The following is a 23,859-nucleotide window of genomic DNA, read 5'->3' as shown; positions in this document are numbered from 1 at the left end:
GAGCCAAATTATCCCTTGATTGCCTTTGACAATGTTAGGGAAATTTTCTAGGTATGTTCCTATTCAACATGCTATCACTTTATTTGATGATATAAAAGATGGCCATTAGATGCTTTACAAACATTCATATGCTCATCTTCCCAATACTTATACCTGAATCTTCAACTCCAGCTCTCAAGATCAGAGGATTTTTCTCAACCTTTCCATATCAAATCAAACTCAACTATTGAAAACAAGACAATAAAATATACATACAGAAACAAAGTGCATATATTAGAGGATCAAAGTATCTTCTAGTACAACAGTAGACTAAATTAACATAGTGGGTTTTTTTTTTTTTTTTAAAATCAAATACTAAACTCATTCATACACTGCAAGGGTTCAGGGAACTCACTGGTTAAAGGCTAACAGTTAAAAGAGGATCATAGTCACCTTTTTGCTTTCTGCCACCTTTACCAAATTAGTGAAGATAAGAGGTCTGGTACTGGTAGCCATTTCCAAAGTAGTTTCCGTGACTGGGAGAGAAGCTGTAAGTAGCAGAACCCAGAAGAGAAGGGCCATGGTTGTCAGCAGGTCCAGTGTAAACATATGGTCTCTCATACACATACTGTGGATACCTATCTGCGACTCTAGTTGGATAGAATGACTTGTCAGCAGCAACGTTAGTTACTCGAGGCCCATATCCTGCACCGTTGGCACGGGGTCTCTTTGGTTGAGGCTTTGCAGCTTCAGTTTCCCTTTTCTTATCTGCCTTTGCCTTCTCTAGCTGGACAACACGTTTCTGAAGTGGGTCCACAGGGTAATGCTCCTCAAGGTTATGCTCTTCAATGCATTTGATCACAGCTTTAAGAGCAGTTAGCTCTCGTTCACTGACCTCAGTCTGAAGCACAAGAAAAAAGGTCAAATGTCTACAAGCATATCTACAAATGTAACACAAATGTTATACAAGTAACAGCATCTGCCCCTATGCTAATGTCATAAATCCAGATGATTGTAATTAAAGTACCCAAATCAACTTAGCACCTTGTAAATTTATGAGTAATTGTTAGTATTGATCTGCAGCCTCATCTGAGATTGATGTTAATAACTCGATGTACATTTATAAGTTGTCACATTACAATCCATATAGATTTGGTGCATGAGTGAGACCCAAATGCACTTGAACTATAAAAGCAGGTATGGAGAAACATCATTGCATTTATATATACATTATTTAAGAAGAAACACACCTCCACAGTGGGAGAGACATTTCCAACTTTGCCTGGTGAAGAAGCCTTTCTAGCCTCCTTCAAGTAGGATTTTAGTAAAGGCACAGGTGAGAACTGCTCAGTAAGCTCAAATGCAAAAGCCAGGTTAACCGCATCAATTTGCCTTCCACTATTAACCAGAACTTCAATAACGCCTGTATAAATAATCAAACCAACAAAGAAAATCAATGGAGAGCAGTGAAGATAAAAAAAATGGCAGATGTAATCGTAAGTATTCAATTTTATCAACCATCATATCATGTGTTGAATCGGTTAGTCAGGGTTAAGAATCTCAGTAGCATATATACTTCAACAAAGAATATTTCTTTGTTAACTTACTCCATAAGATGCACAAGCAAAATTCGAGATACAAGATGTTCAACTGGTCTTTTATTCTTACCAAAAAAAGAGTTTTTCAACAGATGAGTAACACCGAGCCTGGATGATGATATTAATCAAAACAAAAGAATCACAAGTGGCAGTTACCTTAACAGGAAAATTATAAAAAATAAAATAAAATATAATTTCAGCAAAGACGGAATATTAAGTCCAGCGTTAATATTATTTGGGGACTCTATGAAGATGACAGTATGCATAATATGTATAACCTTCTTGTTGTCAACAACAAAGGCCCGAGTTCAAATTCAGCTTCATGCTAATTGATTACCAACTACCATCCATTCAAAACCCCGGACAAATGCCATAGTATTTTGGTTTGTTCAGAATATTATGAATCACACAATGTTTAGGTAAAACTATATGTCTGATGGTTGGTAAGTTGTCAGCAAAAATGGCTTGCATTGAGATTTCATTCACGTCTTCGAACTTCATACAGGCCAAAGAACAAACCTGGCATCTTTTCTGATAACCCAAGAGTGCGACATAAATCAGCTGTCTGGCGGCGACGAGAGACCATTGGTATGAGCCTTGATAATTCTTCCTCATTAAAATCGGAGGCAATACCAAAAGTGGCCAGAAGTTGCAGGAATGCATGAGCCTCCAAGGAGTTTCCATTGCTGGCATCAACATCAAGAACATCCAACTTTGGTTTCCACTCTTCAGCGATTGCCTTTGCCTGCTCCTTCACATTTTCTGAGATTACAGCTGAAAGAGAAACCATATCCAGATTTGCTAGCAAAATGCTAAGGCATTCCATCAACAAAATGCAGGTTCTGCGGAGACCCAACAAGCTTGAATCTTTCTTTCCATCCCCATTTGGCACTTCCACATGATAAAAACCTTCCAAAGAGTCCAACACCAAGCGGGCTGGATCTGCTGCTGCCTTTAATGCAAGTGGAATTTCTTCCTTCAAGGCAGCAAGGTTTTTACGGTTGTCTGACACAAATTTGTGCAAGCCTTCTGAGTCCATCTCTACACACAATTTGAATAACTGTGGATAAGCCTTCAGCTCCATGTTTTCACTCTCAGAAGAGGTTTTGATACTTTCCAAGTTACTTTCAATAGACACAGAATCCAGTAATTTGTCTTCTGCAGTTGCTGCCCTGATTTCACCATTACTAACAACAGGCTCTGTAGATGATAGTTTCCTCTGCTTCTCCAGAGCAGTAGTGATAGCAAAGACAGCAGCATCTCTCTTCTTTTGGAGCTTCTCCAAAGAAGTATGCTCCTTGGCCACAACTGCAGCTTCCCGCTTCTGCAACATTTCTCGAGCTTTCCTAGTTTTAGTTTCAAATTCCTTTTCCTGGTCTTCCAGCTCATGAAAGCGTCTTTTTAAGGACTTCTCAAGCCCATGGAAATGTTCTTCAAGTTCTTTCCATTTCAAATTAAGGGTTATGGCCCGGTGACTTTCCAGTTCAGCAAATGCTTTCTGAAGTTGTTGTATCTTAGAGGTTGTAGAGTCCATGAGCATAGCAACTGAATGGCTGTCTTCCATTGCAGAAATCTAAAAGGAAAACATGGAAAATTTTAAAATACATAATGAGCATCATATAAATACACAAAAATAAAAATATATCATTGCCAAAAGAATAAATGATAAGAGCACCAAATAAAACCTTTAATATTAGAAAAATTGAAATCAACAGACAAAATGACAATAATTAAAAGTAACAACTAAATGGGAAAATTTTTACTCCCGAAGCTTCATGTGCCACAATAACAAATACATAAAAATAAAACATTACAGATATCAATAATTTCAGATATGATGAAGGCATCAGATCCCCAATTTCATCATTATTTAACAAAGAGTGCCATTTCCAACTACGTGTCCACCAAGCCAAAGTCTAGGTCAAACTGATGTACCTAAGAACTTGCAAACGTTCCTATTATAATATTAAGATGCAATATCAAAAGACTACAGTAGAACATAATTACATTATCAACAACTTATGAGCAACCTCTCAGATTGCATCAGATGAAATCATCAGAAAATGTTTATCAAAAAGAACAACTCACAACAATACAAGATCATTGTATGTAAGATAACCTTTTTGTCAGCACACTTTATAGACCTAACAATCAAGACAGACATATAGATGAGCATTATCCAATGCATCTCAGCCTTGAAAAATATCCAGGCCCATTAGTGACTCACTTGCAACCATCATAACTTCCTAAAACTCCAAGGCAGTAACTAGAACAAAAACATTCTGCATACCGGAAAAGACAGATTGATAAGCTCATGTTTATATTATATTTTATATTCCCAATTGCTTAGGTTTATTGGATTTTGGTCCATCACAACCTCAATGCTACCCTAATTTTGGTTATATGCACTTTTGTAGGAAAACGGGTAAGATTGAAGTGGAAAATGAGAGTTTTGGTTCTTGGACTGGATCAACATGGAAAAAGTTGGCTGAGGAAGAAATGTTCAGAAGAAACGGGTGTTCCTAGTAAGGAATGGTCGTTCCATGCATGAAGACCAATGCAAGGCAAAACAGGACTGTTCTAGAGAGGAATGAGCTTGAAGCTCCCAAAATGAGTATTCATATGAATGGAAAGAGCGTTCTAGACTTCACTGACTTACCAAAACAGCTTCTAGAACAACCAAGCAGATTCAAAGCAGAATGGTCGTTACTTATGTTTGTTTCGAGTGTTCATTCCATCATGCCTATAAATTAATCAGTTCATGCATTTTTTAGTGTGGCTGTAAAATCTGTGGTTTACAAATTTTTCTCTCAAATTTTGGCTCAATTTCAAAGATTAAGAGATTGGGAAGATCAAAGGAGACTAAATCTACCGGATTCATGCCTTCGACTCAATTGGAGAAGCTTCATTTACTTCTTTTTGTTCTTAGTTTTCATTATTTCTTGTGTTTATGATGGATTTGATGTTTTATTCAATAGATAGTTAGTTTCTTGACTAAGGTGTGTTGTATTTCAATTTGATTGGATGATTTAAATTTTGTTAGTTGTATGATAATGATTTTAATGCTTGTGTGAATGTTTGGTCATCACTTACATAATTTGATGTTTAATTTGAGACCAAAAAGAGATAGATTAGATTTAACATCACTTTTTATCATGAACCATAAAATAAAATCGACTAGAGATAGAATTTGATTTCTTTGTGTGACTTTTAACAATAAGATGAGCCACAAGTCTCATTGTAAGTTGGGAACTTCACAAATCTAAAGTGTTCTAATTTAATACAATCTTATAGAGATAGCGGGATTGTTAAATAGAATAGACTCGTAATAGTGTTTAGATAGGATAATAAATGCATTAGAAAATCTTACCATTACAAATTCAAAGTTATTCACTTTATTACATGAGATTCATAATTTGCACTACATATTTAAGTTAATACATGCGCCTTAGTGATTCAAACCCATCTTTTTACATTTGAAACAGAGTGATCTCAATTAGTTTAGTTCATTTAATTTGATTTTGTAGTTGATAGATTCAATTCGCCTTTTTTTATAGGTTCAAGTTAATATAGGTGATTACATGGTTCCAATGCTAAGATCGATTAGTATCTGTGGGATCAATATATGGTCTTATGTCCACTTTATTACCTGATACAATCTAGTATACTTGCTAGTAAATATATCCAAACATATAAGGATCAAGATATCCCAAATTAGCCAACAAGGCATCTTAATCGCATACCCAACACTTCTTTATACTTATAGAAAAAATTTCACACTTTTACACCTCAGAGAACAAATTGACTATACCATTAAATATCTATAGAATCATAGAGTATATATATCCAACATTTGCACTAGTCATCCAAAGAAAAGAGGCATAATAGTGTCACAAAAATAAGTCAATTTTTCTCCTGCTTATCCATTTCCCAACCTCGCAAATATTACAGAAGAAAGTATAGCAAACAAATCCATGTGCAACAGCCATTTTCATCTTCACTATACGTAGCATTACAACACACATTTGGAAAAGCTACTCCAATAGAAACATTACTACTCAAATATTCAAACAAAGATACTACTTCAAATATCAGCCAAAGTAATTCAAGACACAATAAAAATTTTTTAAAAGCCACCCATAAGAGCAATTAAAAGCCATCCATAAGAGCAACCACAAGATCAGACATTGTCCTAAATATGATATGAATAATCCACAACTTTTCAATATCTTTCAACAACAACTCCATGTAATCCCATCCTTTGTAAATGCATGTAAACACCTCTAAAAATGCTCCAACTCCAATTACAACAAAACACCACCCACTCAGAAAGAACACTACAAATCAAGACCTACCTCTCCAGAACAAATTTCATGTACTTCTATCCAAATATAATATCTAGCCTCGTGTAGGGTTTCAAACACAATAGAATAAAGATATTAAATAAAATCAAAAGTGCAATCAAGACAAAAAAGGAAATTCTAAAACCCCAAAAACATCAAAACCCATGAACACCCAATCATTTATTAAATACAGTAAACATAACCATATGAAAACAGCACAATGTTTAGCAAACAATCAGCTGGCAAAATATCCACCCAAATAAAATCAAAATATAAAAAGGAATTCACCTTACCTGCGACTCAACACGTTCAAAGACCAAGAGATCGCTAAATTCAAGAAACAACACAGAAACCCTAACCAAACAAAGCCACAAAACCACAAAAATTATATCATCATAAAAGCAGAAATAGAAACAAAACACACCAAAAAGAAATGCTAATCAACACATTTCCCAAATTAACAACCAAAGAAGCACACGTCAGCACTAAGAGTAAGAAGCCACAAAATTCTAGGAAAATGAAAATGATGTTTCCAAGGAAACAAACACACCCGATCTGAAGAAAACAAGCATAGAAGAATTTTAAAAATTAATAAAGAGATCTTTAAACAGGCAGAAAATTGAAATCACAGAGATAAAGTTTACCGACGGAGAAGAAGTGGCGATAGTAAAAATATCAGCGGAAATAGAAATTATCAATCCATTTTGTTTTCTGTGGCTGCAAAGACTAAGCCTGAAATCTGAATCCCTAAGAGAGAGTAAAGTTTTGTGAAGGGAGACAAGGAGATTTTTATATATTGTCACTGCCGAATCACGCGACTCCCAGTCACTGCAGCCACCTCCCCACCCTCTTTTCCACTGCTTTTTCAGAGTTAAATTATCATCCCTCAGGTTTGAAGAAAGTCTGTTTAGTCCAATAAAATCTGAACAAGTCATTATAATCCCTACGCTGCCAGTGTAGTTACCCAATGGTTAGGTGGTGGAAAGTGGATTTTCAAAATAAAGAGTTCAAGGTCAAATCTTAAACAACATATTAAAATAAGACTTTTAATTTACCTAATTTAATAATGATCAATTACGAGATTTGAAATTTGATATAATCTAATACAAATAAAATTTTTTATTAAAAAAATGATATAATTCAATTTAATCAACTTTAAGAAATTTGTAAATTTAACGGTGCTTTAAATAAAATCATAAACAAAAATTAAAAAATAGAAACAATATGGTTCGATTTGAATAAGTTTAGAATAAAAATTCATACCATTTAGAAAAATATGAATAATTTTTCAAAAAATTCATATTGAATAGTTTTACACTATATGCTTTCACAGTTCTTTTTGTTTGCCCCTAACTTCAGTTATTGAAAATTAATATTTAAAGGTATGATTGTCATTTTATTATTTTTAAGAATAATAGATAAAATTAAAAAAACATTTGAATATATAAATAAAAAATTACTTAAAAAACAATAAAAGATGATAGAATTATATAATAAAATTTAAAATGAGAATTTTTTTCTCAATTTTGTCTTTGAAGTTAAGGATTTTATTTTTAATTTTAATTTTAATTGTGAATATTTTTATAATTTTTTTTAAAATTATATTTTATTTTAGTTTAGTTTTCCATTTCATTGTAATTTTATCACATTAATTTCTAAATTCTTAATTTTTATTTTATATTTTCTTCCCAACAAAAAAAAAAAAACAAAAGGGAATAATAAACATTTCAGTTCAACATTCGTAAGTAGTTTGATAGGGACTATAATAATATTTTAAAATTTTGTCGAGACGAATATGATCATTACTCCATATTGAGGGATGACAACGTCAGTAACTGAGATTTTTTTAATCGAGGATAATGTTTTGCTACTGACAGGTCTGAGCTGAGCTGGCTGCTCTCACTGTAACTTTCGGGAATTAGACATTTGTGGAGTGCTCTAATGAATTCCACGTTGCCAATGTTTGGACAGAAGTCACCTGCCTGCAAAACTCAATGGCATCTGATAATTTATTAAAACGTTTTCCGTAAATTATTTTTAAAATAGATTTTACTTCTAAAAAAGGTGTTTTTTAAATCATAGATATTAATGGTATTGTTATATCCAGAAAATAATAATAATAATAAAAAGAAAATGCCAAAAACACCCTTTTAAAATTTTAGAAATTTTATTTTAAACAGCGATAAAATAATATTTGATTATCATATAAATAATTTGAGATTAAAATACTGAATTTTTAAAAATAATAAAATATTTTATATATGATTTTGCACGTAAAAATTTAAAATTTAAAATTTAAAATTGATTGCGCAAAAATTGTGAGCTGGATTTGAAATTATTAAAGTCAAATCAACGTGGTTGGTAATGGGTTTTAATTTCAATTTTTTGTTTAATTGATAAAAAGTTGCTTCGATAGTTTGTATTATGAGATTATATTTGTATTATATCGGTTTAAATTTTATATTAGAAATTTTCAATTTTAACTTAATTTAAATTAAAATTGTATCAAATTTTTTTATTCATAACTCAATTTTTTAATATTCAAGTTCACCTAATCTTACGTAAACTGACTCGATATTATCTATTATTTTTACTCTCTGAATTATTTTTATCTTTTTAATTTCTTTACCAAATTATCTCGACCTACTATTAACAAAACACATAATATAATATTTTCTTATTGACAAATGGTTTAAAATTTTACTTACTAAGAGTTTTAAAACACATCAATAATTTGATTAATAAATCAAATCATTACTATTAAATAATTAAATAAAATATTTAAATAAAAATAAAAAATAATTTGAATAGTTATAATTATATAAAGACATAACTATATATAATTTATAAAGATTTTAAATTTTTATTATAAAGATACAATATATAATTATAATACAAGTAAAACATTTAAAATATGTCTATAATCTAACAAACCAAAGCAAATTCTTACCGTTTAATAGTAAAATAAAATATTGAAATAAAAATAAACAATAATATGAATAATTATAATATATAAAGATATAATTATATACAATCTATAAAAATTTCAACTTCTGTTGATATTGTTTTTTAATATTTTTATAATTTATCTTTAACAATTTTTATTAAAATAATATTTATTCAAAACATTCAAATTGATTTGAGTCGTGTCAAACTACTTTTGTATAAATCTTAATACTACCCAATTTAATTTAGAATTTTATTAGGTTGACCAAAAATAAATGTCATGTAAAAAAACTCAACCCTACCCCTGATAATTTTTGTATCATATCGTATCAGGTTAACAACTCATATTAAAAATTATTGGCTCTAATAAAAAGTTCAGAGATTCAAAGCCTAAGAGGCACATGTTTTCTTTAGACCTAACAATTTGATAATTGAATCATGTTCATGTAGTGTCAATTCAGGTTTTGTATCGAAGACCCTAAACTCTAACTCAACTGAAAACATAATCATATAAAAATTTCTCAATCTTAAATCAAACCAAATATTTTAGATTGATTTGACCCGACCTGATTTAACTTAACTATGTAATAGGGAAAGTCATTTCAAAACAAAATATGTAACGATATGATTTGTTTTAAAACAATACACTTTGTCAAATGTCAAAGAATAACACGATTTATTATAAAATAATATACAAAAAGATTTTTTAATATGAAACAAGATTTTGTCAAAACAAAAATATTCTATTTCAAGTTAATACTAATAGTTTGTTTATTGTGTCTTTATATGATCGATTATAAGGATAAAAAAGCAAAAATATCATAATCAAGAACCTAAATAAGTCAACAACTTCAACTTTATAATAATACAATTGATAATTAATGATATTAACAACTATTTGTCAGATATTTAATAAATTTAATCTCTAATTCATATTATGAATGTGATTATAATAAATATTAAAATCATTAACAAGTATATAAATATAACACATAAAACTTAATAAGCTCAAATTAATAGTGCTTATAACACATTAACAAAAAATACTAATAATAATAAACTAAAAATATTTTTTTACCAGTCTATCAAAAATAATTATTAAATTAAAATGAATGTTTTAAGGTATGCAAATTTGGTGTTTGGTGATACAATGTTTTTTTTTTTTGTTGATTCAGATTAGGGAATAGGGAATTTTTGGATTAAAACTTTTTCCGTCAAATGAAAAAAATGAAGGATATTGAAGATTTTTTTACTATTATGATATTATATAATATTTTGTTTAAATTTTCAAATCAGTTCAAGTTAGTTTCGTATCAATCTGAAGTTAATCTGATTTCTTTAGGGCTAATCCAAATCCAACCCAAATAACTTTTTGTATAAAATATCATAACTCTAGTTTTTTTTATATCATATTATATCAAATTAATAAATCGTGCCAAATTTTATCATTTGTGGTTTCCTTATGCAATTGACTGACCCCTCGATATATTTGTCAGCCTGGAAGTTCCTTTTTATTTGTTTTAGTAGGCTTTGACGATCGAGGTTTTTTAAATGGATGTGATGGGCGGCTCTTCAAGAGCCATACACAAAGGTGCCTTTCCTATAAATATATTAAAAGAAAAAAATCATCCAAAAAGTTCTCAGGAAAAAGTCAGAATAAATCGTTGATCGTTCCTTGAAAATATATTTTATTATAGAGGGCGTTAACCAAGTTCCATATCTCACATGCGCCCTCAGTCCTCTTTATCATAATGACGAACGGATTGGAGAAAGTGGGCACCATTGATGTTGAACTTGCATCCTTTGTTTTTTTGTTGCGCCTGAAACCAACTTCCCTCTTGAAATACTTGCACTAATGGTTTCTTTGAGTGAGAGTCCTTACTCCTAGCTCTAAGCTACTTGAACCAAAGTTCTCGAGTGCTTCATTTGTTACCAAGATTTGTTAAAATCAACTAAACTCTTTGTCCCACCGGGGAGCCCTTGACTTCTCATATAAGGTCAAATGCAAACTCATTCCAATTCTTTTGAGTTGGATCACCTCTTCAGAAGTCAATCCTGATATAGTGATCGACCTAATAATTACTGTATCAAGTAAGTCAATAATTTAATTTTGAAATACTACTAGAAGGGTTTTGAAGTCATACCTTCTTATATATAAAACCTCTACATTGTCAGTCAAACAACTCCTTAAAAACAGTTTGAATGTATACGTCTCCCCTGAAAATAAACTTGAGCAAATTTCAGAACTCCGTCAAATTCTTTTAAGTTAGATCGCCCTTTTGAAACTAAATCAATCATACATTACATTAGATAAATCAAAAATTTAATCTTGAAATATAATTGAAATGGATTTAAACTTATATCTTTTTATGCATAAAACCCCTGCATGGTCACTCAATCAACTCCTTGAAAGCATATTTAATGTACATGTCTCCCTTGAAAAAAAACTTGAGCAAACTTTATTAAAAAAAAAAATTCATAAAATCATATCAACAACTTAATTTATAGGCTAAGTAGATGATGCAAGTCACGAGGAACATAAATGTTTTGTATGAATTAAAGTAGTTGGATGGGGTGGATTCCTTTTAAATAAGAACATGTTTGTCTTGGAATTTACTTAAAACAAGCAAGAGTGGCACCAGCTATCCATCCACTATCTGCTTTGCATTCTAGTTTTCTCTGTTGAATTATTGACTTCCAATTTTTTTGTTTGATTGTTGAGCTTGATGTTGTTTTAGTTTTTGGAAATTTTGTTTCAATGTTGGATTAGTTATAGGTTTTAGTGGGTTCTTTTCACACAAACTTGTTATTACCTTTCTCATTCCAATTTATAAACGTTTGTCCTTGCTGTTGTTGAAAGTCTACATCTTGTGTAATGCATTGTTAGGTAAATTAAAAATGTAAAATCCCCTTATGACTGGGCATTTGGTCTAGTAGTATGAATAAATTCAAGAGTTAACAAAACTGATAAAAAAACTCAACGTGACGTAGAGCATACTAAAACACCTGAGGATTTTGTCAATGCCCACACAAATTTGCCTTTGCGATTGGAAATCTTTGCTTATCATTGTAATTGGATTGTACACTTTCAGAACTTGTTGCTTTAAAAGAAGCTCCATTTTGAAAGTCATCCCCCACTTAATAATATTTTGATGGCCTTCCCACCTTTCATGTCACCTATGTCAACACCAATAACGTTTATAGAATAATTAGAATAAAACTATATATACAAATAAATTACATTAATTTATTTATACAAATTGATATAATAATTTGTTATTAAGTGATATGATTGTTTGATTTTTTTCTTACTTTAAAATCATTTAATCAAATGTTATTACTTCAGTTTATACATATAAGTTTGCATTATTTGTTTGTATATATAACATTACTTAAATAATTCTCCTACCAATGTCATGAAACATAATTTGTAACAAAACATTGGCTTAGTAACCTTGGGTCATATTACCTCTTTCTCCCCTGATGTTTTTCGTGCAATTTACAAGTTGGCTTCGCTTTTGATTTGAGGGTTCATGCTTCCCCCGATGGCATAGGTTGTCCATTCCTGGTACAAGTTATTTGCCATATGAACAAATCCATAACGAACCCTACATTATTTGAGATTTCAAAGTTTTATCTCAGGCTAAAATTTAGAGAAATAATTATTTCATAAAAATTAATAAGCAATCACCTGTCATGTGTAAATTACAATTAGGTTCAAAATGATTGAGTACTGTAGTAACATTCATGTTTTTGTCACCCAAGTAACCATCACTATGCCCAAGAAGCATTACTTTGTCTTGGTCTTTAAACCAGTTGTTGGAGATTGTAATATCAATAGAGCCTTCAGTGACATTAATTACACCTTCTTGACATACAAACAATGTATTATGATCTATCCAAACCTGTGACATTTTAGCTATCCTAATTCTATCTTCGTCTATTTCTTGTAAGTTCAATATCTTTAAGTTTGGACCCCATCACTAAGCCAAACCCTCCATTTTGGCTATGGTGGATATGCAACCCATGAATGATCACATTGCTTCCCTAGAAAAGATAAATCAATAATGAAGTCATTGTACGATAGTGGATTCACTCGGACTCTGATTAATGGTTTAATTGATTAAATATCTCTTTCAAAAGCCAATTTAAGAGCAAAGAAAAACGTGATTAATTACGTTATAAACCAAGAGACACCCATAACCTGATATATGAATATGTGAACCATAAGCATCAATGGTGGTAAAACTACTTATGAAAAGTGGTTTTTTAAGTTTGATATTCATGTGCCTTTGAAAAGTGATCCACACCTTTTGAGATATTACAATGGTTCCATATCTCGAAGTTCCAAGTTTGGGGTTTAGTGTGTCATTACTAAAATCTATGACAATGTAATAGATTGTATCTTTAGCGATGTTATTAATCATCTTTCCAACAAAACCTACTAAACATGTGGCAAGCTGTTGATAATTGTTCCTCTAGTTAGGGTTTTACCTCTAATATTTATCAATGACACTCAATTTTGAGGCTAGATTAGTCTTAATTTCTTGTTCTTGTTCTTTGAGTCTTATATGATCTCCTTCTTTTTCTTGGACTTGTGCCACTTACGTTTGAAGCCACTAGAATAATAATAAAGATACATCATTTGTTGTTGGCATTGAAATCCACTAGAATAGTACTCATGGACTTTTGACTATCTCAAAATGCATACATGGAATGTGTGCTTAAAAGGCTCAACATGCAGGATAGTAGAACAGACGATGTGTTTGTTGTAAGAGGAGATAAAGTTAACATAAAACATTGACTAAAGAATAAGGTGAAGGGAAATTCATGTTAAATGTCCTTTATGATAGTGCTATTTGAAGCTTGATGCATGCATAAGTATGCATAAGCCTGATATAACTTTTGCATTTAAGGTTTTTAATCTTTATTTCTCAAATCCAAGTTTTAATTATTTGGTTGTGGTTAAAAGGTAATGAGTTATTTGCAATAGATCAAGATTTTGGGGGTTGTAAAGATGGTCTAAAGTCTATTTTCAAATACATTAATATACTTGCTAAATGAGCCATAATTTGGAAAAACATTAAGTAGTTGTTAGTAGTAGTCTTAACCATGAATATTAAATTCGTAGCTTGCTATGGATCAACTTCTCAAATTGTGTGGTTGAAGGACTACCCGGTTGAACTATTTGATGTCAACTTAATTTGTTATAATAACAGTGCAATTAGGTAAAAGATCACCGGTAGATTAATACATACAAAAAATGGACATTAAAGAAAAGAGACATTAAAGTAAAATACAAAAATATAGAGTTGATAAAAGTTAAACCCTTAACTAAAGGAATAAGACACGTAGCTTATAAAGTCATGTTGAACACATGAGGGTGTTTAAGATCTTTTGTTATTTAAGGTTAGTAGAAGTTGTTATTATTATTATTATTGTTTTTATTGTTTGTTGATATATTTATTTTGATTATGATCATATTGACATATTTATTTATCTATGGATAGATGTGCATATATATGGTTAAGGTATAAGATATATCTCAAGATAAGATTTCTCTTAAGTATAACAGTTGCATATGTATATTTCATTAGTCTTCAATAAAGTTGAAATATACAGACTTTTTTCGAAGCAAAGAGATTTTTGTTGTTTCTTTTAAAATATAAAGATTAAAAAGAAATCACAAAGAAGACTGACAGAGATATAACACATGTTTACAATTACTTTATTGGGTGTTATTTTTGCCACCCTCCCATATTTAGTTTGTGTTAGTTTGAGTATTAGTAATTGTGATAAAAAATAATTTTATGTTGATAGAAAACATAAGTAATGTCTTGGTTTATCATTAATGATCATATTAGTATGATTGTTTATCAAAGTATAATATATCTTTGGAATATTTTATTTTCTAAAATAGTAGTCACTTAAAGTTAAAATGTTGATTACGTGAGAGTGGAAAATTGTTTTTTTTCCTTAAAATAAGATAAAATAAAAAAAATTAATGTTTTCCAAGTAGGAGAATGTTTGAAAATTTTTTATATGCGCTAACATTAATTATGATTTTAAATTGGATAATTAAATAGTCTAATATTAGTTTACAAATGAATTTAAGTAATTAATAAAGATAGTTAGATCAATAATCCCCATAAAATAAGGGTAGAGATGTAAAAGCAAAAGGCCTCGTAGCAACAGCCAGGAACCCAAGTAGAACGAGAAACCAGATGAGGCAACTAGGATTTTCCAACGAAAACAGAGGAGAGTGGACTGCAGGAAGAAGACAACACATAAGAAAATTCTCCAGTAAGTAAGCAAGTCAGTAGCAAAAACAACACAATCAAGGCCATCATAGCAAACAATACAAACAAGACTAGAAGCAAGGCAGTAGTAGGAGGCACGAACCTGGAAGTGGGAGAATAAAGCACCAGAGGTGGAAAAACTAGAACCAAGAAGCACCTAAGACTGGAAAGCATAGAAAAGCTGGCCAGTAAAACCAACCAAGGCAACTAGGAAAAGGGACATCTGGATAAGGAAATGCATACAAACAACAGAAAAAACCTGGCTTAGCTGAATTGGAGGACAGATCCAGATAGAAGGCAGATAGATTTTTTGAAACTTGCAAAAGAATAAACCGTGCAGAAACCACTAGTGGAAGAAAAAGTGCAGCAAAAAATAATATTATAGAAATTGCTTGCAAACAAGGATATTTGCAGGGCATTTCAATTGCAGTATCCACAAGAACAGGCATAGACAAGCAAACCAGGCTAGGCACCTAAAGTGATGAATCTCGTGTCAATCCACTAAATACCTAATACATTTCTAGATATAGCCAACAACATCAAGTAATTGGCTTCCATCAAACAATCATGTCACAAAAACAACTTCAATGGTTTGATAAGTGGATCCTCTTGTTTGTAATATCTGACACGCTCCTAAAATCTTTTATTGTGCTAATAATAAATCTGATAGTTATGTACACCCTCTCTATCCGCTCTTATATAGCTTCTAAACTTGCTTTAACAATCAAATTGATGATGTGGCAAACACATCTCTAATGGAAAATTTTGCCTTCACCAAAAAGGATCCAATTTCTTTTTAAAAAATTGTTATCGTGTTAGCAGTTACATGGTGTAATATTATGATAACAACTGTCTTAGTTATTAAATAATGTTGTAAAACCTAAACAATAGTTTAAGCACTAAGTTTAAAATATAATGGTTTAAAACATATCAACTTTTGTCACAATTACCAACTATTATCTATGTAATGTATGGTTGCGAATCTGTTCGAGTTCGAGTTTGAGCTCAATTCGAACAAGTTCGAAATAAACTAGCCCTGTACAAGCTCGCTTGAGCTTGAGCTACTCACCAAATTTACTAATTAAAAATTTTGAAACAAAATAACGTCATTTTCGATAAATATGTATTAAAACAACTCGTTTTAATAACGAAATAATTAAAAACTCAAGCTTGAAATGATCCAAACCAAATTCGAGTAGAGTTCAAGTTTAGTTTTCATGAACTCAACGAGAAACTCGAGCCCTACTATCTCAGCTCGATTCGAATCTAACCCTAATATAATGTATTATAACACTCAAAAAATTTATTTTTGATCTAGCAACCTAGATATATGAAGTAAGTGTGAGCGATATATTTTAAAATTTTTTAAATTCTTTTTTAAGTTTCAAGCTTAAATTATTATAAAGTTTCAAAATATCTCTTTCAATTGTGTTTCTACTTACAAACCTATATTATGAACAAAAACGTTCCTAATTATTTAAACAAAAAGAAAAGCATCTTCATAAAAAAAATAAGAGAATTCATAGCAACTATGAATTTTACTACTTCCTCTTGTGCATTTTGTGTAGTGTAATGTCACGTTTAGAGAGTTGAACATGCATATTATAATCAAGTGAGTTTGTGTTTATTAACTGGTTAAACCTTAGTCGTATTTAGTGTGTTTCTTCTTTAGGTGTCACCTCTTTATCGAAGTCTTATTCTTGAAATCGATCAAGATATTACAAATTTTCCATATCCCACATGTCTCTTCATTGGACCTAATTTTCAAAGATTGTTTCATCTAGTGAAATATTGTCATACCTCTTAAATTTGCATATTATTTATCGATCTTGTAGGGTTGCTACTTGTTTGTGTTTAACCAGATGTAGTTCTAATCATGTTTTAATTTGGAATGTCTAAATCTTTTGAGTGAGTGAATATAAATGGATCAAACATTTTTATCTTTCCGGTCATTGAAAAAAAAAAGAACATAATACTCATTATGATCAAAATGTGAAAAAGATGATCCTTTGATTCTAAAATCTAAGGATTCCATTATGAATTTGAATTAAAAAATAAAATACTTTAAAGTTGAGAAATTTTAAATGAATACTAATATATATAAAATAATAAATAAATATAAATTGCTAGAAAATTGATGAAATTGAAAAGAGTTTGCAAACAGAGAGTAAGCATATATTAGAAAAAAAAATTAAATTGTTTTGTTAGTTAAAATGGGGTCAAGGGGTGTATAAAAATGTTTTTAAAACTGAATTGGTAGTCGAACTGATTATTTTACTAATTTACAGTTTGATTGATTCAACTAAACAATTAATTGATTCAATTTATTACTAAATTATTAAGTATTTTTTAATAGTATCAAACATTTATAATATTTTTTAAATATAAAACGTATAAAACATAATTTCAAATATATTAATTAAACAATTGATACTCTATTATATAAATAAAGAAAAAATCAATTATAAATTTTATGATCAATTCAATTAAAATTCTAAAAATTATAACTTTTTAAAGTTTTAGCAAGATAAAAATTGTGAAGTATTATGTAAACCTAATTTTATTAGTTTTATATAGTTTTTCTAATTTTACAGGTTTATCAAGTTTAACTAAATTTTAAACAAATCAATATTATATATAGACTGAACCAAATTATAAAACCAAACTAGATTTTAAATTAATTCACAATTTAATCTATCAATCTAATCCGGTTTTAAAACATTAATGTAAAAATTTGCACTTACCAACCTCAGTGTCAATGGTCAAACTAATAGAATATATATTTTTAAAAAATTTACTATTGAGAGTAAAAGTTTACTGCCTAGTAAATTAGTGTCAAGGGGTCGAACCAGTCTTAAGGATTGGGTTTAGGACAATGACTTTGCTTGTGCTTATTTAACCCCTCTGACGCCTAAACCCGCCTAAGCCTGCCCCCAGCAAGGGATGATTCCAGATTAGCCCCGGCCTTAGGGCCAATCTTTTAACTTAGCTGTCTGTTAAAACTCAAAAACCATCCGAAAAAAAAAAAGGGTTAGACCTAAAACAAAATAAAATAATTAAAAGAAACAAAAGCAAGTCAAGCCAGCACTCAAAGTCTACGCGCTATTGCAGTCTCAGTCGTCGCAGGAGCTTGGAAAAGTTTGGCCTCCCCTTGTTTGACCCGATAACTCCTTTGCCTTCTTTTTCAACGCTTGATTAAACCTTATTTTCTTGTTTTCTTTCTTTAGCTTCTTTCCTCGCTTCTTCTTAAGCTGCTTTTTCTGACGCTTTTAGTAGTTGAAATTATGTTATGCTCTTGATGATGATGATGGCAGTACTTATTCTGCATTTTCACCTGGAAAGATCGATGCTTGCTCGTTGTTTTGAATTCCCTTTGTTGGTTCTTTGAAGTTGTTCAGCTAGGCCCCCTGGAACCTCAGGTAGAACACTTTATTTTTAAGTTGATCAAGTCAACTGGGTTTTCAATTGTAGACTTCATGTTAAATTTCTGCTTCGAAATTCTATTTGCATTGCTGAATTTGGTTTGTTGTTTTTTTTTTTTTTTTGGACTTTGGAATTTTGTTTCAGGTTTTGATGTTTTAAGGACTTTGCTTTTGTGAGTTCAGTAAGTGTAAGTTTGTTGGACAATAATTAGCTGTTGGTTATAAATTTTGGTGGGTTCTTTTCAATAGACATGGAGTTCAAGAGTTATTCTTTTAATGGGTTTTCTCTATGGATACTACTTAGTTGTAGTTTGAGCTATGCTACTGAGCAAGATATTGCTTGCTTGAAAAGTATAAAAGCTTCACTTGAGGACCCTTATAATTACTTGAGTGCTTCTTGGAACTTCAACAATAATACCGAAGGATACATTTGTAAGTTTGCTGGGGTCGAGTGTTGGAACTCTGAGGAGAATAGGGTTTTGAATCTCCGCCTTTCGGATATGGGACTCAAGGGCGAATTTCCTCGTGGCATTAGTAATTGCTCGAGTATGACTGGGTTAGATCTTTCAAGCAACAATCTCTCTGGAAGTCTTCCAGAAAATATTTCTCATTTGGCCCGGTTTTTGACTTCTCTTGATCTCTCATCGAATAACTTCTCAGGGAATATTCCGGCGAATCTTGCTAACTGTAGCTATTTGAACACCCTGAAACTTGACCACAACCAGTTCACGGGTCAAATTCCTGCACAACTAGGGCAGCTTGATCGGCTGAAAACGTTTAGTGTTGCTAATAACCAGCTGTCTGGGGAGATTCCACACTTTTCCGGTTATTCTGTTAAGCCAGAAGATTTTGCAGGTAATCTAGGACTCTGTGGGTACCCATTGAAGTCTTGCCAGAAAGCTAAGTAGATGATGCAAGTCACAAGGAACATAAATGGTTCGTATGAATTAATATAGTTGCACTGGGTGGTTTCCTTTTAAATAAGAACATGTTTGTCTTTGAATTTACTTAAAACAAGCAAGAGTGGCACCAGCTATCCTTCCACTATCTGCTTTGAATTCTAGTTTTCTCTGTTGAATTATGGACTTCCAATTTTTTCTTTCACTGTTGAGCCTGATGTTGTTTTAGTTTTTGGAAATTTTGTCTCAATGTTTGATTAGTTATAGGTTTTATGGGTTCTTTTCACACAAACTTGTTATTACCTTTCTCATTCCAATTTATAAACGTCTGTTCCTGCTTTTGTTGAAAGTTTACATCTTGTGTAATGTTAGGTAAATTAAAAATGTGACATCCATTATATCTAGATTGCAAATATATCATAGCCAATTAGATTGTCTAGTTAGCTCAATCCATTTCAAAAGAAAAAAAAGAGGCAGGTAGAATATTATCTTGGTGTTTAAAAGCTTGACATATATGTCTTTGAATGTTAAGAGATATATTGCATGTTCAGTTATATAACTGAACATTCGTCAATCCCTGCACAGATTTTGCCTTTGCGAATGGTAATCTTCGTTGAGAATTGTAGTTGGGTTGTACACCTGTAGAGCCTGTCGCTTTAAAAGAAGCTCCATTTTCAAAGTCCTCCCCCACTGAATAAAATTTTGATGACGTTCCCACCTGCCATCTCACCAATGTCAACACCAATCACGTTATAACATTAAGGCGAAAGCACCTGTTTTTATCATGCTAGTGTCATGATGAAACATAATTTGTAACAAAATATCGTCTCAGCAACCTACAGTGTGAACCATGAAAATTACCTCCTTCTTCCCTTATTTTTTTGTGCAATATACAGGTTGGCTTCGCTCCTGATTTGAGGGCCCATGCTTCCCCCAATAGCATAGGTTGCTTGTTCTTGGTACAAGTTATTTGCTATATGAGTAAATCCATAATGAACCGTATATTATTTGAAATTTCAAAGTTTTATCTGAGGGCAAGAATTAGAGAAAGAATTCTTTCATAAAAATTATAAACAATCACCTTGGCATTCATTGGTTACACTTACATCCAAAATGGTTGAGTACTATAATAACCTTCATGTTTTTGCATATCTCTCATATACCCTAGCAATGGTGGATGTATAACCGATCACATTGCTCGTCAGGTAAGTATAAATTAATAATAAAGTCATTTTATGATCGTGTTTTCACTTGGACATTAATTAATAGATTCAATTGGTTAAATATGTCTCTATAAGAGAGAATTTAATAAGAAAGAAAATTGTTATTTATTACCTCATAAATCAAGAGACATATGGAACCTGATATATAAATACTTGAACAATGTAATAGATTATATCTTTATCAATGTTATTAATCATCTTTCTAGCAAAACCTATAGAACATGTGACAAGTTGTTGACGGTGGTTGTTCATCCAATTAGGGCTACACCTTCAACATTTAGCAATTACATTCAATTTTGAGGCTAGACTAGTTGTAGGAAAGAGTGAAAAAAACAATGGAAAGAGCAACAGCAAAGTTATTAACTACTTGAGCAACCATAATTCAAGTGTTTGTTATTAGATGATGAGAGAGAGACAGAAAGAGCTGCAAAGAAAGTGAAAGTTGTGTGTTGTGAGTAGAAAGTGCAGAGGCATTTGAGAATAAATACAGGTGAGGAAACAATGTGAATAGAAAAAAGGCAAGTAGTTTATCATAGTAGGCTATGAAGCAACAAATAGCAAAAGTGATAGAGTTTAAGTGAATGTAACCACAAAAATTGAAACAACTTTAGATGTGGTAGTTGAGTTGAGGAGGTAGCTTTTATGTGTAGATTTTGATAACCAAAATAAGATGGGGTATCAGCCTATCATATTGGGAAAGTATTTACAGTTCAACCCATCATAATAGTGAAAGATTAATGGTACATATGATGCCATCGCCTTGTGTCCGAATACATTATAAAACTATATGTACCTAGTTTTAACTACTTGATTAGATACTTATTGTCAGATTAATTACACAAATTCATCCATAATATTGAATGAAATTAACCCATTGAACCACAATATAGTTATGTAATTCTTAAGCGTATATAAGTTATAGATCTTGAAATTAAAAGATTTAGGGTACGTTTGCTTAAAGGTTTGATTACCTTGGTAATATATCTTTTATTCTCTTGTTTGGTTTGTCAGTAATAAAAGATTACAGTAATCTTCTATTACCAATGTTGACGTAGCAGGTAATATAAGTGGTAATCTGATTACCATCTTCACCTTAGGTATTTAAAGATTACTGGGGTAATATTGAGTTTATTATAGAAAAATTATTATTTATTAATTTTTTAAAATAAAAATAAATTTATTTTTAATTAATATGATAAATAATATAAAAAATATTTAAAAATAATTATATTCAAGGGCATTTAAGTAAAATAATTTACTAGTAATCTTTTATTACCTTTAACCAAATACAATAATTATTTATACCTATCAAATTTTATCAAACATAGTAATCATTTATACTCAGTAATCTTCTAAGTAATATATCTTCAAGGTAATATTTCTATTTTAGTAATCAAACATTATCCAAACCAAACGCCCCCTTAAGGATATAGACACACATGATCATTGATGCAAAACCAATTTAAATTTGATTGATTATCGATCAGTGAACTGATCGTCTTCCCTGATAAGACTCAGAACCAAAATGCTACGATTTATTGCACTATTGTATAACAACTATTAATATGCCAAATAATATTGAGATTTATTACAATATTTTATACTGCAAATTAATATTTTTATAATCAGATCAGATATTAATTTGATTGAGAGGGCGATCTAGTCCAACCGGTAATTGAATTAGTCAGCTGATAATTAGATCGGTTAATTGTTTAAAAATAATATGTAAAATTTTTTTTGTATAATTTATTATTAATTATATAATTTAACTTATTTAAGATTAAAATAAGTTTAATTTGATGGTATATATATTCAAATGTAATAACTAAGGGTTTATGTTTAAGATTTTATAATAATTTTTTTAAAAAAAATAATGTTTTATGATGATTGAGTCAAACCATTTTGACTAATGGTTGATGGTTTAACCGGTTAAATTAGTTGATTCAATCTGATTTTTAAAACTATATCATTAATTATGTTTTCTAGGGTGATAAAAATAATTTATATAAGATTTTAAAGTTAAAAATTTTAAATTGGAAATTGATTGTGCAAAAATTGTGAGCTGGAATTGAATTGATTAAAGTCAAATTAACGTGGTTGGTAATTGGTTCTAATTAAAGTCAAATTATCATTTTTTATTCAGTTGAAAAAAAGTCAGGAGATTGGAAGACTGAGAGGCACACGTTTTCTTCTGCCATTAACTGACGTATTATTGAGGCCAAAGACTTAACCCCACATAAGGTTTGATGTAAATTCTAAATTTTAACTTATTAATTTTTAAAAATTAAAAATCCAATCTATGAATAAATTTTTATCAAAGTTTTTTTATTAGATAAAAAAGTAAAATTGTTATTTTAATAATATTATTAAAAAATATATATAAGTTATTATATTTTTTCCTCTAAATTTTTAAAATTAATAATTTTATTTTTATCTAAAATTTTTTAGTTTAAAAAAGTCTGTTTGTCATGTAGACGATGTTTTCGTTGTCTAGATTCATTTGTCTAGCTTTGTTGCCTTTGACCATGGATTGAATTGATGAAGCAATGATTCATTTCTCTCTCTCTCTCCTCTAGATTCGTTTATGAATTCGTCATACCATTCTTGTCTCTAGATTCATCACCCTTGACCATGGATTAAATTGTCTGGATTCATCGTCCAAATGAAAGAGAGATGACAAAGTATAGGATGGAAAGAAGAGATCACCAAAGACAGAGATGGTCATACCATTCTTGTCTCTAGATTCATCACCCTTGACCATGGATTAAAACCTAGGGGGAATATAATAAATTATATATATTTTTATATTATTATTAAAATAATAGTTTTACCTTTATATTTAACTAAGAATTTTAATATAAATCAAGTTATGAGTAAAATGATAAGTAATATAAAAGGTAATTTAATTATTACTTACCTTTTAAGTATTAAAATATTACTAAAATAATATTGATTTTATTAAAACAATATCTTATTTATTATTTTTTAGAGAAAAAATAAACCTATTTTTAATTAATATAATAAATAACATAAAAAATATTTTAGAATAATTATATTTAAAGGTATTTAAGTAAAATAATATACTATATTTTTTTATTATTACTAATAAAACACAATAATTATTTATATCTATTTATTTTTATAAATTTT

General features: G+C 30.3%; 2 protein-coding genes and 1 pseudogene across 3 annotated transcripts; 1 reads left to right on the top strand and 2 right to left on the bottom strand.

Moving 5' to 3' along the window:
• Positions 1–248: 248 nt before the first annotated feature.
• LOC123196318 (FRIGIDA-like protein 3) lies at positions 249–6,871 on the bottom strand. 2 transcript variants are annotated; one of them, XM_044610294.1, is made up of 5 exons: positions 6,565–6,749; positions 6,214–6,274; positions 2,097–3,150; positions 1,230–1,402; positions 249–880 (listed from the first exon to the last, which is right to left on the bottom strand). In XM_044610294.1, exons 3-5 carry the CDS (start codon positions 3,139–3,141, stop codon positions 461–463), a joined length of 1,638 nt encoding a protein of 545 aa, XP_044466229.1. In that variant the 5' UTR covers positions 3,142–3,150; positions 6,214–6,274; positions 6,565–6,749; the 3' UTR covers positions 249–460. The 2 variants fall into 2 exon arrangements, with proteins under 2 accessions (XP_044466229.1, XP_044466228.1); XM_044610293.1 differs by lacking the exon at positions 6,214–6,274 and having other exon boundaries at positions 6,565–6,871.
• A 5,455-nt stretch (positions 6,872–12,326) lies between these two features.
• On the bottom strand, positions 12,327–23,470 carry LOC123196612 (annotated as a pseudogene).
• On the top strand, positions 18,368–19,835 carry LOC123196887 (probably inactive leucine-rich repeat receptor-like protein kinase At5g48380). The gene is made up of 2 exons (XM_044611037.1): positions 18,368–18,584; positions 18,733–19,835. The coding sequence occupies exon 2, from the start codon at positions 18,839–18,841 to the stop codon at positions 19,493–19,495; it is 657 nt and encodes a 218-aa protein (XP_044466972.1). The 5' UTR covers positions 18,368–18,584; positions 18,733–18,838; the 3' UTR covers positions 19,496–19,835.
• Positions 23,471–23,859: the final 389 nt, after the last annotated feature.

This window comes from Mangifera indica, chromosome 14, assembly GCF_011075055.1.
Source record: "Mangifera indica cultivar Alphonso chromosome 14, CATAS_Mindica_2.1, whole genome shotgun sequence".
Lineage (NCBI taxonomy): Eukaryota > Viridiplantae > Streptophyta > Magnoliopsida > Sapindales > Anacardiaceae > Mangifera > Mangifera indica.
The sequence above is the reverse complement of the archived record's forward strand: the minus strand, read 5'-3'. Positions and strand labels throughout refer to the sequence as shown.